The 24,834-nt window shown below is 37.8% G+C and overlaps 1 protein-coding gene across 5 annotated transcripts in view; it reads right to left on the bottom strand.

Annotated features, from left to right (window-relative positions):
- The window catches only part of AKT3 (AKT serine/threonine kinase 3), a 281,577-nt gene that overhangs the window by 98,554 nt on the left and 158,189 nt on the right, over positions 1-24,834 (bottom strand). For all 5 annotated transcript variants that reach the window (XR_009595810.1, XM_060396454.1, XM_042257196.1 and 2 more), the window contains 2 exons: positions 16,754-16,865; positions 11,013-11,157 (listed from right to left, as the gene is read on the bottom strand). Coding sequence is in view for 4 of the 5 variants with exons in the window: in XM_060396454.1 (XP_060252437.1) it covers positions 11,013-11,157; positions 16,754-16,865 (257 nt within the window). In the remaining variant the exon portion in view is untranslated. The remainder of the gene's footprint in view (positions 1-11,012; positions 11,158-16,753; positions 16,866-24,834) is intronic.

The following is a 24,834-nucleotide window of genomic DNA, read 5'->3' as shown; positions in this document are numbered from 1 at the left end:
CTCTAAATACAACCCTCACACAAAAAAACATTAAACCCACACAGGCTACTCAGAGATGTTACCACGCAAAACAGCCCTCCAAGACAATCTGAGGGTATGGTGTCGGACAGAAGAACACCCAGGGCAGCGCTTGAGTGCAGGAGCTCCACTGGGCTGGGGGAAACATCTTGGAGGATGTACACAGGTCTCATGCATGCTGGCACCCAGCACAAAGTGACAGCTCCGTGGAAACCTGGATTAAACCCACCTATGAGTCTTAGAGAGATTCCTGGGTAGGTGAAGGTCAACCATCGCTCACTGTGAGGGAAAGAACACTGGTAACAGCAGTCTCAGGGAGTATCAACCAATGTGAGATCTCCTGGAGGTCCGTATTTTGGCACCAAGACTTGACCCCATCCAACAACCTGCGAGCGCCAGAGCTGCAAAGCCTCAGGCCACACAACCACCAGGACAGATGGCCTAATGCATACTGAGCTCACAGCCACATCAAAACACACCCCTTGACACGACCCTGTCCATCAGAGGGACAAAGCCCAGCTTCACCTACAAGAGGGAAGGCACCAATCCCACTCGCCAAGAAGCCTACACAAGCCCGTGGACCTACATTCTCACCAGGAAGCGGACGTCAGAAAGAGGAGGAACCATGGTCCTGTGGCCTATGGGAACGGAGGCCACAAACACAGAAAGACAAAATGAGACAACAGAAATGTGCTTCAAACAAAGATACAAGACAAAAACCCACAAGAACAGCTAACTGAACAGGAGACAGAAAATCACCATGAAAAAGACACGAGATTAACGATAGGAAAGATGATCCAAAATCTCAAAACAGAGTTGGGGACACAAACTGAGAAGACACAAGAAATGTTTAATAAGGAGCTAGACGATTTAAAGAGTGAGTAAATGGAGGTGAACAAGACAATAACTAAAACAAAAAAGACGCTAGAAGGAATCAACAGCAGAATATCTGAGGCTGAAGAACAAAAGTGAGGTGGAAGACACAGTGGTGGAAATCACTACCACAGAACAGAATAAAAATGAATGAAAAGAAATTACAGTATCAGAGACCTCTAGGACAGTTAAATGCACTAACATTCAATTATAGGAGTCCCAGTGGGACAAGAAACAGAAAGGGCCTGAGAAAATGTTTGAAGAATTCAAAGAGATTATAGCTAAAAACTTCCCTAACATGAAAAAAGAAACAGTCACTTGGCTAGGAATCACAGACAGTTCTGCACAAGGTGAACCCAAGGAGGAACATTAATCAAACTGACAAAAATTAAAGGCAAATAAACATTAAAAGCCATAAGGGAAACACAACAAACAGCATATATGAGAATCCTCAAAAAGTTCTCAGCCGATTTTCCAGCAGAAACTCTGCAGGCCAGAATTAAGTGTTATGATACACTTAAAGTGATGAAAGAAAAAAGAACATTCAGCAAGGCTCTCATTTACATTTGACAGAGAAAAGCTTTACAGAAAAGCAAAAATAAGAGAATTCAGTATCACCAAATCAGAAAAAAACAACAAATCCAAAACAAAGAATAAAATGGCTATAGGAACCCACATATCTATAATTACCTTAAATGTAAATGGATTAAATGCTCCAACCAAAAGTCACAGACAGGCTAAATGGATACAAAACCAAGACCCAAATTTATGCTGTCTAGAAGAGACCCACTTCAGACCTAGAGACACATACAGACTGAAAGTGAGGGGTATTTATTATTATGCAACTTTATTTTTCACAGAAGTAGAACAAAAAAATTTTAATTCGTATGGAAACACAAAAGACCCTGAATGGCCAAAAACAATCCAGAGAAAGACAATGACACTAGAGGAATCGGAAGCCGAGACCTCAGACCATATTACAATGCTATAGGCATTAAAACAGCAGGGTGCTGTCACAAAAACAGAAACACAGATCAATGGAACTGGATAAACAGTCCAGCGATAAAGCCATGTACCTATGGTCACTTAATCTATTATAAAGGAGGCAAGACTACACAATGGAGAAAAGACAGTCTCTTCAGTAAGTGGTGCTGGGAAAACTGGACAGCTACAGGTAAACAAAAAAATTAGAACATTCACTAAAACTACACACAACAATATAGTCAAAATAGATTAAAGACCTAAATGTAAGACTGCATACTATTAAACTCTTGGGAGGAAAACAGGCAGAACATTCTCTGACATAAACTGCAGCAATCAAATTGTGGTTTTTGATCCACGTCTTGTAACTAAGCCATATGTTATGTTATTGCTCAAAGCTTCATCTGAACAGTACCTTCTCTCACTTTATATAAAAATACTGGAAAATGATACCATGTTCCATTATTAAATACTAAACATCATATAAACTGAAACTGAATTCTGGGGATAAAGATTAGAAAAGAATTTATAAACTGCTTTATGACATTTTCACCCGAAAAGCAATATATAATAATGAAATAGTACTATCTTCTTTAAGGACTGTAATTCCTAGGGACAAGGAGGTTAAAAAACGGGATGACAGCTTTAACACCAAACTTCACAGCTTCTGTCAGTTTGTCAATCTTTTTTAAAAGAAGAATTTACATGGAAATTTATGTTACTAACAAAGCATTCTACATGATTAAATCAGAAACATTTATCATATCTATTTTTAGGGGGGATTTTTTTTTTTTATTCTTAGGGTTTTTTAAATTTCTTTTTAATTGGAGGATAATTGCTTTACAGTAATGTGTTGGTCCCTGCCAGACATCAACATGAATCAGTCATAGGTATGCATATGTCCCTTCCCTCTTGAAACTCTTTCCCCTCTCCTACCCCCTCCGACCCCTATAGGTTGTCATAGAGCACCTGATTTGAGCTCCCTGCCTACATCACACAGTAAATTTCCACTGGTTATCTAATTTGCATATGGTAATATATGCATTTCCAGGCTACCCTCTCAATTCTCCCCACCCTCTCCTTCCCCCGCTGTGTCCACAATTCTGTTCTCTATGTCTGCGTCTCTACTACTGCCCTACCAATAGTTCATCATACCATCTTTCCAGATTCCATATAATGCGTTAATATACGAAATCTGTTTTTCTCTTTCTGACTTACTTCATTCTGTATAAAAGACTCTAGGTTCATCCACCTCATTAGGACTGATTCAAATGTGTTCCTTTTTACGGCTGAAAATATTCCACAACTTCTTTATCTACGCATCTCTCAAAGATATCTAGGTTGTATCAGATCCAGTTTGATAAAACTTTAGAAAAATTAAAAAGTATCCATGATAGCAAATGCTCATCTTCAGTGGAGTATACACAGTGATTATCTATTCTTTACCAAAAAAAAATGCAACTTATTTTCCTTTCTTTGGATAGTGTTAAGGGCAAAGATACAATAAGATTTTATTTAAAATTAAGAGCATGACATACTATTTACAACAGCCAAAATATGGAAGAAATCTAACTCTCCATCAACAGATGAATGGATAAATATGTGGTATGTATTAATATCTGGTCTTCCCAGGTAGCTCAGTGGTAAAGAATCTGCCTCCCAATGCAGGAGACACCAGAAACGTGGGTTTGATCTCCGGGTCGGGAAGATCCCCTGGAGTAGGAAATGGCAACCCATTCCAGTGGTGGCTCAGAGGTTAAAGTGTCTGCCTCCCATACGGGAGACCCAGGTTCGATCCCTGGGTCGAGAAGATCCCCTGGAGAAGGAAATGGTAACCCACTCCAATATTCTTGCCTGGAAAATCCCATGGACGGAGAAGCCTGGAAGGCTATAGTCCATGGGGTCGCAAAGAGTCGGACACAACTGAGCGACTTCACTGTCTTTCACTTTCCTTTCCAGTATTCCTGCTTGGAAAATTCAATGGACAGAGGAGCCTAGCAGGCTATATAATCCATGAGGTCACAAGAGTTGGACACAATTTAGCAAGTAAAACAATATGTGTTTATGTATATATGTGTATATGTACATATGTGTGTGTATATGTATACATATACACACACACATGCATACAATGAAATATTACTCAGCCATAGAAAAGAATGAAATAAAACCATCTGCAGCAACATGAATGGACCTAGAGAAGTGAAGTGAAGTAATTCAGATAGAGAAAGATAATAAATATCATTTATACGTGGAAATTTAAAAACCAGCACAAATGAATTCTTTACAGACAGAAAACAAACTATGGTTTACCAAAGGAGAAATCAACACAATATTGTAAATCAACTAACATAATTTCGTATATCAACTATATTTCAATAAAAAAATTTTAATAGCTGAAACTTCTATAAAAATACTTCAATAAAATTTTTTTTTAAATATGGGCATTAGATACTCTATAGAAAAGTAATCCTCCAAAACCTAAACCTAAGAATTTATTAGAAAATATTTTTATAGAATTATACTCTTTCCTGTACATAATCTCTGTAACATATCAATGTGGCTGTTTCAGGCTAAAAGATGCATGTGCATACACTAAGCGAGCGTGGGATGACTTGAGAGAATAGCATTGAAACATGTATATTACCATACGTGAAATACATCACCAGTCCAAGTTTGATGCATGAAACAGGGAGCTCAAAGTTGGTGCACTGGGACAACCCTGAGGGATGGGATGGGAGGGAAGTGGGAGGGGGGTTCAGGATGGGGGACACATGTACACCCATGGCTGATTAATGTCAATGTATGGCAAAAACCACTACAATATTATAATTAGCCTCTAATTAAAATAAATAAATAAATAAATTTTTAAAGTATATTCAAATCACACACTAGATTATAAGAAAAATAACTGTCCCCCAAACCCCTAAATTAGGTTACAAATATATATAAATGAAGAGGAATACAAGGAAAAGGATACAGTGGTTTTAGCAAGTTTGGCCCGAAAGATCAATTCCACATAGATTTACAATGTAAGAGATACACCAAATAAGGTCCAAGGAGTGAAAAGGAGTCTTTCAAGAAGTAAACCTCTCTACCCACATCTCTCCTCCATTCCTCCAGTGCTTTTTCCCCAACATAAGGAGAAGCTCTAATCTTATCGAGTCAGTTTCTACAACACTGATTATGCTGCTCCTCCCTCTAGGTAGGAAGTGAGAAATCACTTGATTTCAGGTCTGTTCTTTTCTTTCTCTCCTTCTCTGTATGCTAGTGACTGCTGTGAGTTATGGTAGTCAGGGATTAAATAATAAAATTCCAAGAACTGGAATCAGACATAATGGGAATATAGGAGGTACTAACTACCACACAATTGCACTCATCTCACATGCTAGTAAAGTAATGCTCAAAATTCTCCAAGCCAGGCTTCAGCAGTACATGAACCGTGAACTTCCAGATGTTCAAGCTGGTTTTAGAAAAGGCAGAGGAACCAGAGATCAAATTGCCAACATCCGCTGGATTATCAAAAAATGAAGAGAGTTCCAGAAAAACATCTATTTCTGCTTTATTGACTATGCCAAAGCCTTTGACTGTGTGGATCACAATAAACTGTGGAAAATTCTGAAAGAGATGGGAATACCAGACCACCTAACCTGCCTCTTGAGAAATCTGTATGCAGTTCAGGAAGCAACAGTTAGAACTGGACATGGAACAACAGACTGGTTCCAAATAGGAAAAGGAGTACGTCAAGGCTGTATATTGTCACCCTGCTTATTTAACTTATATGCAGAGTACATCATAAGAAACTCTGGACTGGAAGAAACACAAGCTGGAATCAAGACTGCCAGGAGAAATATCAATAACCTCAGATACGCAGATGACACCACCCCTATGGCAGAAAGTGAAGAGGAGTTAAAAACTCTTGATGAAAGTGAAAGAAGAGAGTGAAAAAGTTGGCTTAAAGCTCAACATTCAGAAAACGAAGAACATGGCATCCGGTCCCATCACTTCATGGGAAATAGATGGGGAAACAGTAGCAACAGTGTCAGACTTTATTTTTTTGGGCTCCAAAATCACTGTAGATGGTGACTGCAGCTATGAAATTAAAAGACGCTTACTCCTTGGAAGGAAAGTTATGACCAACCTAGATAGTATATTCAAAAGCAGAGATATTACTTTGCCGACTAAGGTCCATCTAGTCAAGGCTATGGTTTTTCCAGTGGTCGTGTATGGATGTGAGAGTTGGACTGTGAAGAAGGCTGAGCACTGAAGAATTGATGCGTTTGAACTGTGGTGCTGGAGAAGACTCTTGAGGGTCCCTTGGACTGCAAGGCGATCCAACCAGTCCATTCTGAAGGAGATCAACCCTGGGATTTCTTTGGAAGGAATGATGCTAAAGCTTAAGCTCCAGTACTTTGGACACCTCATGCGAAGAGCTGACTCATTGGAAAAGACTCTGATGCTGGGAGAGATTGGGGGCAGGAGGAGAAGGGGACGACCCAGGATGAGATGGCTGGATGGCATCATGGACTCGATGGACCTGAGTCTGAGTGAACTCCGGGAGATGGTGATGGACAGGGAGGCCTGGCGTGCTGCAATTCATGGGGTCGCAAAGAGTCGGACACGACTGAGCGACTGAACTGAACTGAACTGAAAATCATTGCAGATGGTAATTGCAGCCATGAAATTAAAAGACGCTTACTTCTTGGAAGGAAAGTTATGACCAACCTAGATAGTATATTGAAAAGCAGACATATTACTTTGCCAACAAAGGTCCATCTAGTCAAGGCTATAGTTTTTCCAGTGGTCATGTATGGATGTGAGAGTTGGACTGTGAAGAAAGCTGAGCACCGAAGAATTGATGCTTTTGAACTGTGGTGTTGGAGAAGATTCTTGAGAGTCCCTTGGACTGCAAGGAGATCCAATCAGTCCATTCTAAAGGAGATCAGTCCTGGGTGTTCTTTAGAAGGACTGATGCTGAGCCTGAAACTCCAATACTTTGGCCACCTCATGCGAAGAGCTGACTCACTGGAAAAGACCCTGATGCTGGAAGGGATTGGGGGCAGGAGGAGAAGGGGATGACAGAGGATGAGATGGTTGGATGGCATCACCGACTCAATGGACGTGAGTCTGAGTGAACTCCGGGAGATGGTGATGGACAGGGAGGCCTGGCGTGCTGCAATTCATGGAGTCGCAAAGAGTCAGACACGACTGAGCAACTGAACTAACTAACTATACTTTAGTACTGTAGTCCATAGGGTCGCAAGGAATCGCAGACTACTGAGTAACTGAACTATTTATACTTTACTGATTATACTTCCTAAGTCATGAGATGATAACCAAGTATGTCCAGAGAAGTCTATATTGATCACTTAAAAACTAAGCAAAAATTTTTTTTCCATTTGGCTATTTACTGTGGCCCTTTACCTACATAACAGGGTCCAGAAAGTGGCAGTTGGGCAGACCAAGGTTAGACATTTCCGAGTCTTCTAATCAAATTCCTTTGAAACATCATCTTTTAATTTAAACAAGGATCAGCACTTGAATCTGGTTGCAAGGCTGCTGCCTCTTCTCTCTACCACCATTATCTTTCCCTCTCCAAAAATCTCAATCTGAAGAGCAGACACTGGGGCAGTATTCTACCACTAAGGAAAATAACCATCTATCTGACCCAAACAAGAGAGAACAGTCAGGACAGTTCTCAGCACAGCTATCATTATCAGTAGCTATTCTCTTCCTCCTAGTATCCATTTGTCAAAAAGTGAACAAAGAAACTGTATTCCATAAATCATGAGAAGGATATTCTTATCACAGAATATTTCGGTTTACAATCTAAAATTATAAATAATCTGAATTTATACAATTCTTCTTATAAGTAACATTCACAAAAGATATACAGTTGCCTCTTGACCAACATGGGTTTGGGCTGCATGGGTCCACTTATTTGTGGGTTTTTTTCAATTGATTTTTTTTTTTTTTTTTTTGGGATCCACTATTGATTGAATCTTCAGATGCACTGCCACAGATAGATACAAAGCAACTGTGGATATGGAGGTACTGCTGCTTCAGAGGAACCACAGATAGAGAAGAACCCAGACACAGAGAGTCAACTATAAATTAAAGGCAGATTGTTAACTGTACAGAGGGTGGGCTCACCAAGCCTCTGTATTGTTCAAGTGTCAACTATAGTTTTAGAGTCATTTATCTTAAGGAAGTGATAGTAATATTTCACCCTTTTGAAGCAAGTTATTAGGATTGTTCTGGCACAGTTAGTCGGAGAAGGCAATGGCACCCCACTCCAGTACTCCTGCCTGGAAAATCCCATGGACAGAGGAGCCTGGTAGGCTGCAATCCATGGGGTTGCGAAGAGTTGGACACGACTGAGCAACTTCACTTTCACTCTTCACTTTGATGCACTGGAGAAGGATATGGCAAGCCACTCCAGTGTTCTTGCCTGGAGAATCCCAAGGACGGCAGAGCCTGGTGGGCTGCTGTCTACGGGGTTGCACAGAGTCAGACACGACTGAAGCAACTTAGCAGCAGCAGCAGCAGCACAGTTAGTGATACAAATGTTCTTTTCTGTACTCTGTTATCTCAAACTATTTTATATAATTTCATTTTAAATGAAGTATTAAAATTACAAGGAAATAAGATACAGGCCAAGTAAGAAAATGGACCCCATTCCAAAATTCAAAATAATACTTCTGACTATCAATTTTTCATTTTGGAGACTTAAGTTTCAACAAGAGAATTCTAAGAGACTCCGTTTTAAAAATATGTGAATGTTTAATTATCTTTAAGTGGATAAAGTAAAATACTATCTAATACTAGCTAATATCCACTGAGCACTTAGTATATAAACAATTTACATATACTCCCAACTATATTTTAATCCTCACAACTCTACGACGTAAATACCACTGTTTAGAAACTTCCCCCACCATAATACTCATGGTAGATCCAGGACTTGAATACAAGCAGGACAACAAAAGTTTCCCTTTCCACCAGTATTCTATAATACTGAAATTCGACTGATTTTTCCAAAAGTGCTCTAATACAAAATGAAATTAACTAATATCCAACCACTGTGTAGAAGCAACAGTACAACATACTATTTCGAGAAACAAAGTACAAAATGAGAGTCTGTCTGTATAATTTTCTAATATAGCTTGACTAGGTTATAACAATACAGAGGTTGCGGAAGCTTAAGACATGAGAATCAATAAAAAGCAGACTGCAAACTGAAGCTGCACAGTGTGTAAAGTCACTCCATTCTTGAACAAGACATTTAACTTCTCTAAATATCAGACGACTCAAGTGTGAAACGGAATAATAACGTGCCTATCCCTGTATGATTCCTATAAGGATCAAATGAGATAATACATACGAAAGTACAGCTCAGAGCCTGGCATGAAATAAGCATATAATAAATGCTTACAAGTGATAACTAGTAAAGGCGAGAAACTCTAAGACAACTGACACTGGTAACTGAAAACAGGAAAATGTATTATGCTTTAAAAATCATTTACAACCAGCCTTAACAGAAAAAGTAGTATTTTCCGTTTTTGTATCAAAGTGTTTGTCTCTCTTCACTCAAAAGTTCTGTAAATTTCCATTTTCATTTCCAAAATTTTTACACCAGTAACAGTATTTCTAGTTCAGTCAGTTCAGTTCAGTCACTCAGTCATGTCCAACCCTTTGCGACCCCATGAATCGCAACACACCAGGCCATCACCACGCCAGGACACCTCCCTGTCCATCCCCATCTCCCGGAGTTCACTCAAAGTTAAGAATGTTATAAACTTCCCAATTTCAACCTCTAGCTATTTATACAACATCTTATTATTAATCTCTGTTACTCAGAAATTCTACAGCTGGTATAGTTTGCTATTGAATGAAGTAGTTTATTACTCAAAGGATGAGACTAATCAGGATATGACTTTAAATTTATGAGCACAGTCAAATTTCAAATTAATTGTGTACATGTGAACATACACGAGCAAAATGACTTCTTTCTCTCTGAGAAGGAGGTAAAGCTAGACTGTGTTTTTCTCTTGGCAATAACTAAGGAACAAGGGCACAGGGTAGATAAGGTGACTCAAAAGAAAAGAGGGATACAGTACAGCTAACAAGCAGAGGATAAGTCTTCAAGGAAGTTACACAGGGTTCTCAAACATTTGGTTAAGATCAAGCATAGAATGTAATTCTAATTAGAACAGAAATTTCAGATAAGGAAAGGATAATTAACTAAATCTAAATTGTAATTGCAAAGCTTACCTTCACATCTTTAGCACATAGGAAAAAGAGATTTGAACTCAGGCAGTCTAACACCAAAGAGTTCTTAATCACTGTGCTAATACAAAATTACATGGATAATTACCTTAAGAATTAGCATTTTTCAACCTGAAGATTAATTTAAAATCTAATATAATAAATATATTCTAAACATAAAAAAATGGCATGTTCATCTATTTTGAACACTTATACCCTTAATCTTAAAATACCCCTTTTTGCATAGGAAGATGCTTTTCAATATTCTATAGTAATGAAAAACATAATTTACAGTTCCCATAAATACATAAATTGGTGTTTATTATTCTAGAGCACGGAGGGTAGGAAAAGTCTGTTTCCCTCACTGGCTTAGAAGCAGCCATTAAAATAAAAAGCTATAATTTCCAAGACTGCTCACTTTCCTGCTGATATTAGTGAGGCTGGGGCACCAAGCAGGAAGTTCACAGAGCCATTTAAGCTTCTGCTTTCAGGAGAACAGAGAATGCCAAATGGAAAAAGACCAAATCATTAGGGAAAACATTTTATTTCCAAGTTTCTGAAATAGTATTAAAAACAGTAAGGGAAAAATGCAAATTATAAAGTAGTATGACGGTACATCAGTCACCGCATCCTAATCAGCCCTTTCAGCATTCAGTGCTAATTGCTGAAACACTGAAATAAAGTGATGTTTCAATTATGTGGTTTTAAACAATGACAGGTTTAAGATCCACCTGATTAAAAACCATTCACACCAATGTAATGGCATATCATAAGATAACTGGCTAACAATTTTTGCAAATGGCAACTGTTGACATATTTCTTCCACACACATAAATGCCGTGCTGAAGAGGGGAATACATGTTCTTTTCTACCTTTCTCTTATGATGGGTTGTAGAAGCATCCATCTCTTCCTCTCCTATATTATCAATTTGTGAAGTTGGACTACAATTCATTCTCTCTTCTTCTTGCCTCTGGAGTCTGTCTGCTACAGCCTGGATAGCTTCTGTCCATTCTTCCCTATAAAAACGAGAAAAAAATCCCTATTAATGAAGAATCATAAATAATGCAAATATTTCTCTTCTATAAAGTATAAAGTCAACACAAAGTCTATTTCAAAATAATACATATCTCCCACCATAACTCCAAGATGAAGTTGATCCTAGAAGTATTTTACATTACAGGCCTAAAGTTTTTATCAATACTAGCATTTATTTGGAGGTAAAAAGAAGAAGAGGAGGAAGAGGAGAAGATGATGATTGTAAGAAAACTAAGTAAAAATTATTTAAAAGTATGATTAAATCTTAATTATCTGTACACATCTGTAAGTCCATCACTGACATACTCAGTTTCTCTATTAAGGTCCAATAGAGGGAAGTGATAGATGTATAATTATGGCTACTGTGTATTGTTGGACAGCAGAAACCAATACAACATTATAAAGGAATTTTCCCCCCAATTAAAATAAATTTTAAAAAAAGTTCGAAAAACTTTTCAAAGGCAAAATCTATTCCCAGATCATAGGTAAGTTTCATTTTAAAAAACTGATAGGCAGTTTGTAGCTTAAATAATAGGATTTAGTAGCAGTAACATGAGGCTTTTACTTTTTGACAGTTGTGCTATCAGATAAAGGATCATTCACTTCCATATACAATTTGTATAAAATCAGTCTATAGATTTCACGACAAATTTTGCTAGAATTCTAAGTGGAACAACATTAAATCTATAGATCAATCTGGAGGAAACTGGTAGCTTAATAAATTAAGTCTTCTAATCCATGAACATGGTATAGCTCTCCATTTATTTAGATCTTTAATTATCCAATGCAGTGTTTGTAAATTTCTGTGAAAATGTCTTGCAAACCATGAACTAAATTTATTTCTAAGTATTATTTTATGCTATTGTGGAGGTTTAAGTTTTTTTTATTTTCAAACTGTTTGGTTAGTATTTAGAAATACAATTGCTTTTGGTATGATGACCATATATTCTATAGCCTTAATAAATTCATTTACTAGTTCTAATAGCTTTTATTTTTTTGGATATTCCACACATGCAACCACATAGTCTACAAAGAAGAGCAATTTACTTTCTCCTTTCCAATGTGTTTCCCTTTTCTTTCTTTTTCTTGCCCTGTAATGGTCTAGAGCAGACCACCAGTAAGTACAACATTAGATAAAAGTGGAGAGCGCAGACATTCTTATTTTGTTCCAGATCTTAAGGGAGAAAGTATCAAGTCTTTTACCTCTGAATATTATATAAGTTGTAGTTTGTTTGTAGATACACTTAATCAAGTTGATTAAGTTCCCTTCCATTCCTAACCAGTTGAGTGTTTTTGTTATGAAAGGGTGTTGGGAGTTTTCAAACGCTTTTTCTGCACCTGTTGAAATGACCATGTCGTTTCTCTTTTCTAATATAGTGAATTTAGTTGATTTTCAGATTTAATACAACTGAATTATATGATAAACTCCATTTAGTCATAACGTATGACCTTTTTTACATATTTTCTTGAATCTGGTTTGTCAAAATTTTGTTAAGAAATTTTGCTTTCACTATTGACAAGTATACTGGGCTATAGCCCTTTCTTCATTTTCGATCAATATTTTTATTGAAGTATAGCTGATTTACAATACTAATTATTACCATACAGCAAAGTTGCTTCAGTTTTATATATATATATTTATATATGTATTTATATACACACGTTCTTTTTCAATATATTCTTTTCCATCATGGTTTATCATAGGATATTGAACCCACTTCTCTACATTGTACAGTAAGGCCATTATATATATATAAGCTGACATCTGCTACCTCTAACCTCCCATCCTATCCCTTCCCCAACTTCATCCCCTTTGGCAACCAACAGGCTGTTCTCTAGGTTCACGATTCTGTTTTTGTTTCACAGACAGGTTCATTTGTGTCCTATTTTAGATTTCACACATAAGTGACATCATAAAGCATTCGTCTTTCTCTTTCTGACTTACTTCACTTAGTATGACAATCTCTAGTTATACCCATGCTGCTGCAAATGGCATTATTTCATTCTTTTTCATGGGTGAGTTATATTCCACTGCAAAACCACACCACATCTTCTTTATGCATTCATATGTCAATGGACATTTAGCTGTTTCTCTGTTTTAGCTGCTTTGAATAGAGCTGTTATGAACATAGAGGTGTATGCATCTTTTTGAATTATAGTTTTGTTATGTATATATGCCCAGGAGTGAGATTGCTATATCATATGCTAATTCTATTTTTAGACTTCTGAGGAATCTCCATACTGTTTTCCACAGAGGCTGCAACAACTTACATTCCTACTAATAGTAGAGGAGGGCTCCCTTTTCTCCACACTCTCTCCAGCATTTGTTATTTGTACACTTTTAATGATAGCTGTTCTGACTTGAGGGAGGTAACTCACTGTAGTTTCGATTTGTTGTTTCTCTAGTGATATTGAGCATCTTCTCAAGTGCCAATTGGTCATCTGTATTTCTTCTTTGGAGAAATGTCTATTTATGTCTTCTGCTCATTCTCCAATTGGACGGTTGTTTCTCTGTTGTTGAGCTATATGAGTTGTTTCTTTATTTTGGAAATTAAGCCCTTATTGATTACATTGTTTGCAAATATTTTCTACCTGGCCTGGAGTTTGGTTTGTTGGAAAGGTTTTGTTTTTCTTACTTTGTTTTTAACTGATTCAATTTCAATCACTGGTAACTGGTCTGTTGAGTTCCAACCAGAAACTCCTTTCTGGTTGGTTCAGTCTTGGAAGAGTGCACATTTTTATTAATTGATCCATTTCTTCTGGGTTATTCATTTTACTGGTGTAAAATTGTTCATAGTAGCTCTTATGATCCTTTCTTTTACTTTGGATTTGGTTGTAATGTCTCCCCTTTCATTTCAAGTTTTATTTTGGCCTTTTCTCTTTTTTTCTTGATGAGTCTGTCTAAAGGACTTTCAATTTTGTTTACCTTTTCAAGGAACCAGCTTTTAGTTTCATTGATATTTTCTAGTTTTTTTTTTAGTCTCTAATTTATTCATTTATACTCCAGTTTTTATTGTCTCTTTCTACTAACTTCAGGTTCTGTTTATTCTTTATTCTTCTATTCCTAGTTTTGTAAAAAGCAGTGTGATATTATTGGAAGAATGGCAAACTAGATATTCTAAACCATTAAGATATGGCTTAAGTCCAGCTTTGCCAACATAAACGTCAAAATCAATCACTGTTTCAATGGGATGTTACATACAATCCACTAAGAATAATATTTCCAAAGACTATGTGTTGACATGGGAAAAGTTCCATTCATTCAGCCAGTCAACAAACATTGTGTCAGATCTTTGACTACATGCTAAAGATAAAACAATGAGCAAGGAAGATATGTTACTTGCTAGTCAAGAATCTTATAATCAAGAGAGAAAAAGGCAATCAAAGATTACAATGGAGACAAACTTGATACAGAGGATACAAGGAGATATGTAAGCATGCAACAGGGAGGGTTTTGTAAGAAATGTGACATTTTAAGCTCAGATCTGAAAGGTACAAGGTAATGGGCTCAACCATGATTATGAGTAGAGATATAAGAAAAACTGAGGATCCAACATATAGCAATGCACAGGGAAGACAGGGGTATGTGGAAAGGGAGGGCATATCAAATTTTATGTATACCAAAGACCTCTGCACATATGCAATGGGTCAGATGGAAAGTATATTAAAGAAAATATTATCAGACTCTGAGTCTGGTTATTGAATTAGAATTCTGAGTAATTTTTCATTCTTTTCTATATTTCCTAAAGTAATCACTCATACTTTATTACTATTTATCGACAAAAAAGTGTTACTAAAATAATACTTCACCACATCTGAGGAAGAGTTTTGTTTTAAATTTTAAACAAGTCTCTTAGGACCTAATTTGTTCACTTGAAAAATAAGGCTAATAACATTTAACTTCACAAAGTTTCTGATTTGGATCAAATATGGTAATGCGTAGAAAAATTATTTTGTGGTTGTTGGACTTAACTCAGTATCAAAGCTACAAGATAAAAGAATATTAAGATAGAATTCAAGGATAGTAGATCGGGAGGATGACAAGCAACCCTGGTGTTGGTATGCTAGTTACTAATATCCCTCTCTTTAGCAATGATGACATTTAATATCAATCACACCTGATGTTTTCCCTCACGGAGCTTAGCCCCAGTCTCAGAATCCTTCTCAGCATAACATTCTGGGAAGCCACTTGCATAATGGCACATTATTTGAAACCTTTTGCCATCACCAGCTCTAGAATTCCAAATAAAACCACAATCAATGACATAATTTTTAAAATGTAGTTTGGTGACCTCTTTAATTTATATTTTAAGTGTTTGGTCTTCTGTTTAAAAGTATATCTTACAGCACTTCTATAGGTTTTGATTTAATATCTTTGTAACCCTGTCAATTATTTATTATACCAGAAACAGAATAATTAATGGACTACAGACTCTGTGGATCACAATAAACTGGAAAATTCTCAGAGAGATGGGAATACCAGACCACCTGATCTGCCTCTTGAGAAACGTATATGCAGGTCAGGAAGCAACAGTTAGAACTGGACATGGAACAACAGACTGGTTCCAAATAGGAAAAGGAGTACGTCAAGGCTGTATATTGTCACCCTGCTTATTGAACTTATATGCAGAGTACATCATGAGAAATGCTAGGCTGGAGGAAGCACAAACTGGAATCAAGATTGCTGGGAGAAGTATCAATAACCTCAGATATGCAGATGACACCACCCTTATGGCAGAAAGTGAAGAAGAACTAAAGCGCCTCTTGTTGAAAGTGAAAGAGGAGAGTGAAAAAGTTGGCTTAAAGCTCAACATTCAGAAAACGAAGATCATGGCATCTGGTCCCATCACTTCATGGCAAAGAGATGGGGAAACAGTGTCAGACTTTATTTTTGGGGGCTCAAAAATCACTGCAGATGGTGACTGCAGCCATGAAATTAAAAGACGCTTTACTCCTTGGAAGGAAAGTTATGACCAACCTAGATAGCATATTCAAAAGCAGAGACATTCCTTTGTCAACAAAGGTCTGTCTAGTCAAGGCTATGGTTTTTCCAGTGGTCATGTATGGATGTGAGAGTTGGGACTATAAAGAAAGCTGAGCACTGAAGAATTGATGGTTTTGAACTGCAGTGTTGCAGAAGACTCTTGAGAGTCCCTTGGACTGCAAGGAGATCCAACCAGTCCATCCTAGAGGAGATCAGTCCTGGGTGTTCACTGGAAGGACTGATGCTGAAGCTGAAACTCCAATACTTTGGCCACCAGATGCGAAGAGCTGACTCATTTGAGAAGACCGTGATGCTGGAAAGATTGAGGGCAGGAGGAGAAGGGAACAACAGAGTATGAGATGGCTGGATGGCATCACCGACTCAATGGACATGAGTTTGGGTAAACTCCATGAGTTGGTGATGGACAGGGAGGCCTAGTGTGCTGTGGTTCATGGGGTCGCAAAGAGTCAGACACGACTGAACTGAATTGAAAACCATCTTACCAATATATTTACAAGTGGTCAAGTCAGATACGCATACATCTTTAGACTGACTGCTGCTGTTTCACAAAATAGAAAAAATGAGTTTCTTACCTTTCCTCTGGAGTATCTACGTGAAATGTTCTCTCTATGACAGTGGTCCACTGGAGACATCTGATAATAAATGTGTTTGGCTTTGGTCGTTCTGTTTTCATTAACTGGCATTCTAGAAATAAAATAAAATGTCTCTTTGAATATACTTATATTTAAACAAGTAAACAGTTGAGAACTACAGAGTTCCATTCTAAACAAACCATTGCAACTTCACAGATTTCTATGAATCTCACTCTAATGAATCTCACTCACTCACTCAAGGTTGTTCAAAACCTGACTTCAGTATTTCTTTCTAATCCTTTGCCCATTCTGGTCACATGCCCAGCTAAACTGGACTATTAAACTCTCCCTAAATACATCTTGCTCTTTCCTGTATCTACACCATTGCTCCAGCTAATACTATTATTTGGAATGTTTCCTATTTATTTTACCCCTAGGTATATCCAACTGTCTAAATACTTGTCCTCTAAGGTATCAAATTATACTCCTTCCATGAAGCCTTTTAGAAAAACCTAGTCTAGACTGACCACTCCCCACCCTATATTCTTATAACATTATCACTACATTCCCCACCCTATATTCTCATTACTTATTACTGTACCTCTCATTTTCACTTAGCATAGAGTATCTAATATTGTAATTTTTAAGATGATATCCTTATGCCTACCTAGATTATAAGCCTTTGACAGTAAAACTCTAAAGTCATCTTGGGTCAGTCAGTCAAAGAGTGATAAGTTCTGTCAAGGATTATCTATGAAGACTTCAAAGAAAAGGAGCATAGTGTAGGGGCTAAAAGCATGGATTTTTAACACTACAGAGCCTGGATATGATCTTTTTTTCCTACCCTTAACTATGCAACTTTAGACAAGTTGATTAATTTGTCTGGTCTTTAAGTATTAAATGGGGAAACAATAAGAGTACCTACATCATAAAAGTGATGTGGGGATTAATAATGAAAATGTTGGTTGCTCCGTCATGTCCAACTGTTTGTGACTCCATGGATTATAACCCATGGAGTTATAATCTCTATCTATGGAATTCTTCAGGTAACAATACTGGAGTGGGCAGCCATTCCCTTCTCCAGGGGATCTTCCCACGCCAGGGATCAAACTAGGGTCTCCTGCATTGGCAGGTTGGTTCTTTACCGTCTGGGGCATCAGGGGATTAATAGTGAGTATATATAATAGTGTAGTGTATGACACATACTAAGTTTTCAATGAATGTTAGCCGCTATTATTATGTATACACCTGAACTTCTCTGGTGACTCATACAGTAAAAAATCTGTCTGCAGTGAAGGACACCCAGGTTCGACCCTTGGTTCGGGAAGATCCCCTAATGGCTACCCACTCCAGTATTCTGCCTAAAGAATCCCATGGACAGAGAAGTCTGGTGGGCTACCATCTGGTATTGGACAACACAAGTGAATAGGATAGGGTTGTCCACTGACATTTTTCTCTTAAAAGAAACTAATTCAGCCCTAGTTGACAAACTCAACAGTGTTTTCTCAGTGCTTATCTGTTTTGCGCTAGTTTCATCATTAGCAACTATCAACTACACGGGTCTTTATAGGATAAAGTCATTAATCACACTGGACAATTCTTTACTCTTCACACTAAAAGAGCTAATTCATCGAGGGTCTCTGCTTCCTTTTTTTTTTTCCTCTCTTTTCTAACAAGTTTTTATGGTCTCAGCCAAATTTCTTTCCATCTTGAATCTCTATTTTATGATACACATGTCTAACTATACAATGGTTATTTCTACCTGGTTGAATTATTGGAACCACACCTAAAACCCAACCTACTATCTTTCCCTCTAAATCTGTTCTTAGACCTGGCTTTCCTAATTTTTCCATCATTCAAACTGAAAACACGGGTGACCTTCCTTTTTGATACTGGGAGCATATGCCATTACTTTTCCACTGATGCTACTGTGCTTCAGGCTCTCACCACCCAATGCCTAAACCTCCTCAGGTGCCATAAAACTGGATCTTCCTACTGAGAGATGTGGAAAGGTCAGATAAGTCACTTAAATATAGAAACTGTATTCTGAGAGACATCTGAACTCATTCAAAATTAAACTCCTGATTTCTCGCACTCTTGCTCCCCTTGCCAACCTCCTCACTGTAGCTTTCTCTATCTCAGACGATGGCACTTCCAGCCTTACAGCTGCTCAAGTCAAAAACCTTGGGATCATCTTTAAGTCCCTTCTTCTCTCACATCTCTCTCTGGAAATCCTGTTGACTCTGCTTTCAAGATATATTAGTATCACTTCACACTTCCTCCACTACCTTGGAACAAGCCATCATTGTCTCTGACATGAATATTCCCAAAACCCTAGAACAGTTCTCCTCTGCCCTTCTCTGCAGAGACCTACAGTCAGAAACCTTAAAATGAACAACTGCAAAAAAAATAAAAATAAAAACTGCAATGTTTTCAATTCACTGAAAACAGAAGACAAAGGCCCTCAGATGATCAGCAAGGGTCCTACACGATCTGGACCTCCAAACCATCTAACCAAAGTTTCTCACCTCTTCCCCTAGTACTCTCTTTCCGGTCACTCTGCCAACTACGCTGCCACCCTGCAATCCTCCACAATGCACTGCAGGCTCTGTCTTTAGGGTTTTTCATTTAGTCATGCCTCTGCTGGGTATTCTTTCCCTCACACAACCCCCTAGCCTACTCCCCCATTTCCTTCAAGTCTTAAATCTAAAAACCTTCACAGGGACGCCTGCCTCAACCATGATGTTCAATGCTGAAATATGTATCCTTTTCCCAGGATTCTCCAACCCCTCTCACCTGCTCTACTTTTTATTTTTCATAGCATGTTTCCATCTTTGTTCATGTGAGATGACTAACTTATTTTTTATGTTTGTTTCTTCAACTAGAATGTATTCTTAGTACCTAGAACTGTGCCTAACATATAGCAGACACTCAGTAAATATTTTCCAAGTGAGTGAATTCTGACAGTAATAATCCAACAAGAAGGTAATTTTGATGATACAGGAAAGAGGAGAAAATTTCTGGTGCAACTTCCTTATATAGTCAAGAAGGGAAAGGATTCCCTGGACAAGTATGGGGCTGGCTGTAGTCAGGAGCACAGAGAATTTAGTGGTGGAATTGGAGAGAAGATTGGGTAAAGGAGTCCAAATGCAGTTAGGGGTATAGATGAAAGTAGGAGCTAGTAGAAATTACCTGCTCCTTGCTTCCATTTTTTCCAATGAATCAGGATGTAAAGCCATCCTTAAGAATTAGGTTGGGTGAGGATACACTGGATCTTTGAGAAAATCGAAGATATGTAATAGCCTTCTAGAAGCAAATAGACAGGTAAATAAATACCCATGACTGCTAAATGGCATTAAGGGTCCAATGGAACCTAATGGGGCTTCCCAGATGGTGCTAGTGATAAAGAACCCACCTGGCAATGTAGGAGATGCAGGTTCCATTTCTTGGTCAGGAAGATCTCTTGGAATTTAAAGTATCACCGGGGATCATATTTTTCCCCGGATACATTCAACTCCACGGGTATGGGGAACACAGAGGATCGGATGTAAGCAAAGCCATAATTTAAGTAAGTTTGAGAATGCCGGAAAGTGAAACAGAATACAGGATGCAAGACAAGGGAATGGTTGCAAGTATCAACTAAGGAACTAAAAGGAGGGAAGTGAAAACTTGGTGGTGTGTAAAACAATAAAAAGGCAGCAGAATCAACAGATCATAAAATCTATTATCTCACAGTTAAATAATTAATAACAATGTTAAATACTTTCTGAAATAAGAATGTTAAAATATCAGTGTGCTAATTTATTTTTTTGTCTGAAATACAAAAGTTTTAAAACACCAAAGATATCATACAATTTATAACAATAAAGAACCACACAATTTCGCCCAATTTACTCTGCCTATAAGGTACAGACTCAATTTGATTCTCTTTGCTCCTTCCTCTTTCCTTCTTTATAAAATTTCTTTCAGTCTTCCAGCCAATGATTTACTGTACTATCTTAGAGATGTTTAAGTAATGTTAACTTGATGTTCCAGTTGGATGGATTAAATAAAAGGTTGGAATTGAGTGCACAACTCTTCCTTGCAGCATCTACAACAGTGACAGCACATAAGGGTACATAGTAAATACCTGGTGATTTTGACCAACTGGCTTTTAATGTAAAGAATGCAGAACAGACTCCTAAAAAGAGGGACAGTCCTGATGGAAAACTCAAGAGTGAACTAAGGAGTAAAGGGAGAGAGGAAGAACAGAAAAGAAAGAATGTCCAGTCTAAGGGTTACCTATTTCAGTTTCTGTTTTGTTTTCCATTGTAGTGATGTCAAGGTAACTAAGATAACAGACCTGAAAATTAGAATGCCAGATTCAAATCCAGGCTCATCACCCACTATCAGCAGTGTTATCCTAGGCAAAGTATATTATTTCTCTCAGTCCCAAGGTTTTCTATCTTTAAAAGCACTATGAGGAATTAAACTTTAGAGGAAGCATATTTTCAACACTACACCTAAATGAAGTTTAAATGCTACAATCTAAAGAACTTTTTAAGGCTATATATGTAAATGCTATTTAAAATACTACATATGACATTCTAAGTGGTTACAAACTACTGCAATTTATGAAAAGGATAAGAGAAGTGATTAAATACCATTCCCAAGCAGACCAGTAAAAAATAATTGTTTAGGAAAGACTGAAACATTTGTATTTATGTATAGGATGGTTTTGGAAAAATATTAAAATAATAATATAATGACATAAGTAGTTATACACAAGTTGTTTTGACTAAATACGCTAAGTATTTATGGACTCAACAATATATATGAAATGCCAATTATGGGCCAATCGCTATGCAAGATTCTGGGCACAGTAAGTAGAAAAATGAGTAAGAAACTCTACAAGCTTACAGCACATACCAAGCTCTATTTTTAATCATTCTGTGCAACTGTAAAGTAATATTTCACTAATAGTAAAAAGGTTTTATTCAGGTCTTCTTGAGACCTCTAGTTCAACAAAAATGTTACATGTAGTTATGGAGTTACAGAAATAAATCTATGTTATAGGTCTCAGTATTAAATACTCTACAAATGAATCAAGCTTCTAAATATTATCCATTAGACTGAAACTATAAAAGAAGTGGCTACCAAGAACCAGTCCACAATATTCAAGTGACAGGTCAACATCTGGAGAAGAGAATATTTTACCACACTTCAGGGTTTGTGGAAAATTTTGAAAGAGATGGGAATACCAGACCACCTAACCTGCCTCTTGAGAAACGTATATGCAGGTCAGGAAGCAACAGTTAGAACTGGACATGGAACAACAGACTGGTTCCAAATAGGAAAAGGAGTACGTCAAGGCTGTATATTGTCACCCTACTTATTTAACTTATATGCAGAGTACATCATGAGAAACGCTGGGCTGGAAGAAGCACAAGCTGGAATCAAGATTGCTGGGAGAAATAGCAGTAACCTCAGATATGCAGATGACACCACCCTTATGGCAGAAAGTGAAGAGGAACTAAAAGCCTCTTGATGAAAGTGAAAGAGGAGAGTGAAAAAAGTTGGCTTAAAGCTCAACATTCAGAAAATGAAGATCATGGCATCTGGTCCCATCACTTTATGGGAAATGGATGGGGAAACAGTGGAAACAGCGTCACTCTTTATTTTTTGGGCTCCAAAATCACTGCAGATGGCGACTGCAGCTATGAAATTAAAAGACGCTTACTCCTTGGAAGGAAAGTTATGACCAACCTAGATAGCATATTCAAAAGCAGAGACATTACTTTGCCTACAAAGGTCTGTCTAGTCAAGGCTATGGTTGTTCCTGTGGTCATGTATGGATGTGAGAGTTGGACTGTGAAGAAAGCTGAGTGCCGAAGAATTGATGCTTTTGAACTGTGGTGTTGGAGAAGACTCTTGAGAGTCCCTTGGACTGCAAGGAGATCCAACCAGTCCATTCTGAAGGAGGTCAGTCCTGGGTGTTCTTTGGAAGGACTGATGCTGAGGCTGAAACTCCAGTACTTTGGCCACCTCATGCGAAGAGTCGACTCATTGGAAAAGACTCTGATGCTGGAAGGGATTGGGGGGCAGGAGGAGAAGGGGACAACAGAGGATGAGATGGCTGGATGGCATCACAGACTCGATGAACGTGCGTTTGAGTGAGCTCTGGGAGCTGGTGATCGACAGGGAAGCCTGACGTGCTGCAATTCATGGGGTCGCAAAGAGTTGGACACGACTGAGCGACTGAACTGAACTGAAACATAAATGTAATTAAACAACTGACTCCAAACTTAAAACACTTGAAGCTTTAAATTACCATACCAAAACAAGTGAGCCAGTAAGTAGAAACACTTTGGGTTCTCTTATGTTAGCCGTAATATGGAAACATGAACACATCACACGATTCTCTCTACAATGAAGAAAAACAAGCCATGAAAGTTTTCAGAACACAGTGCATGTCTGAAAACACTTACTCTTTTAAAGAGGATTCTTAAAAGGGAAAGGGCTAACAAGTAAACTGGTTAATCAATACTTAGAAGAATATTTTCCTTTTAGTAAAGATTCTTAACTCAAGGTAGAACAATTTTTTTTTTTTTGAGGAAGAAATTTCGGATAGAGAGTATAAAAAGGTATTAACCAAATGATTATCTGTGACTGCTGAACAATTTAATACAGAGAAATAGACAAGCATTCTTAGATAAAATGTCAGGTAGCTAACTTTTATTATATCATAACCTATGACATTTTTCTTTTTTTCAAAAAATGTTTATATGAGAGTTGATTAACAATGATGTGTTAGTTGCAGGCATACAGCAAAGTGATTCAGTTAGACCCATAAGTATCCATTCTTTTTCAAATTCTTTTCCCATTTAGATTATTAAGGAACATTGAGCCAAGTTCCCTGTGCTACACAGTAGGTCCTTATTGGTTTGTTGTTGCTCAGTCCCTTGGTTGTGTCCAACTCTTCATGAAGCCATGAACTGCAGCACACAAGGCTTCCCTGTCCTTCATTATCTCCAGGAGTTTGCTCAAACTCATATCCATTGAGTTGGTGATGTTATCCAACCATCTCATCTATTGTCGTCCCCATCTCCTCTCAATCTTTCCCAGCATTAGGATCTAGTCCTTATTGGTTCAGTTCAGTGCAGTCGCTCAGTCGTGTCCAACTCCATGAATCACAGCACGCCAGGCCTCCCTGTCCATCACCAACTCCTGGAGTTCACTCAAACTCATGTCCATTGAGTTAGTGGTGCCATCCAGCCATCTCATCCTCGGTCGTCCCCTTCTCCTCCTACCCCCAATCCCTCCCAGCATCAGGGTCTTTTCCAATGAGGCAACTCTTCACATGAAGTGGCCAAAGTATTGGAGTTTCAGCTTCAGCATCAGTCCTTCCAATGAACACCCAGGACTGATCTCCTTTAGAATGGACTGGTTGGATCTTGCAGTCCAAGGGACTCTCAAGAGTCTTCTCCAACACCACAGTTCAAAAGCATCAATTCTTCAGTGCTCAGCTTTCTTCACAGTCCAACTCTCATATCCATACATGACCACAGGAAAAACCATAGGCTTGACTAGATGGACCTTTGTTAGCAAAGTAATGTCTCTGCTTTTCAATATGCTATCTAGGTTGGTCAAAACGTTTCTTCCAAGGAGTAAGCGTCTTTTAATTTCATGGGTGCAATCACCATCTGCAGTGATTTTAGAGCCCCCCAAAATGGTTACCTATTTTAAATTCACTGTATAGAAATGCTACAGATTTCTGAGTATTGATTTTATATCCTGAAACTTTACTGAATTGATGAGCTCTAGTAAAATGTATTCCTGGTAGCATCTTTAGGATATTCTATGTATAGTATCATGTTACATGTAAACAGTGACAGTTTTACTTCTTCTTCTCCAAGTTGGATTCCCTTAAATCTTTTTCTTCTCTTACAGCTGTGGCTAAAACTTCCAAAAATATGTTAATAAAAGCAGCAAGAGTGAACTTGTCTTGTTCTTGATCACAGACAAAATGCTTTTAGCTTTTCACTGCTTAGTATGATGTGAGGTATGGGTTTGTCATATATACTCTTTTTTATGTTGAGGTA

This window comes from Ovis aries, chromosome 12 (assembly GCF_016772045.2).
Source record: "Ovis aries strain OAR_USU_Benz2616 breed Rambouillet chromosome 12, ARS-UI_Ramb_v3.0, whole genome shotgun sequence".
Classification (NCBI taxonomy): Eukaryota; Metazoa; Chordata; class Mammalia; order Artiodactyla; family Bovidae; genus Ovis; species Ovis aries.
Note: the sequence above shows the minus strand (reverse complement) of the source record. Positions and strands in the feature narration are given on the sequence as shown.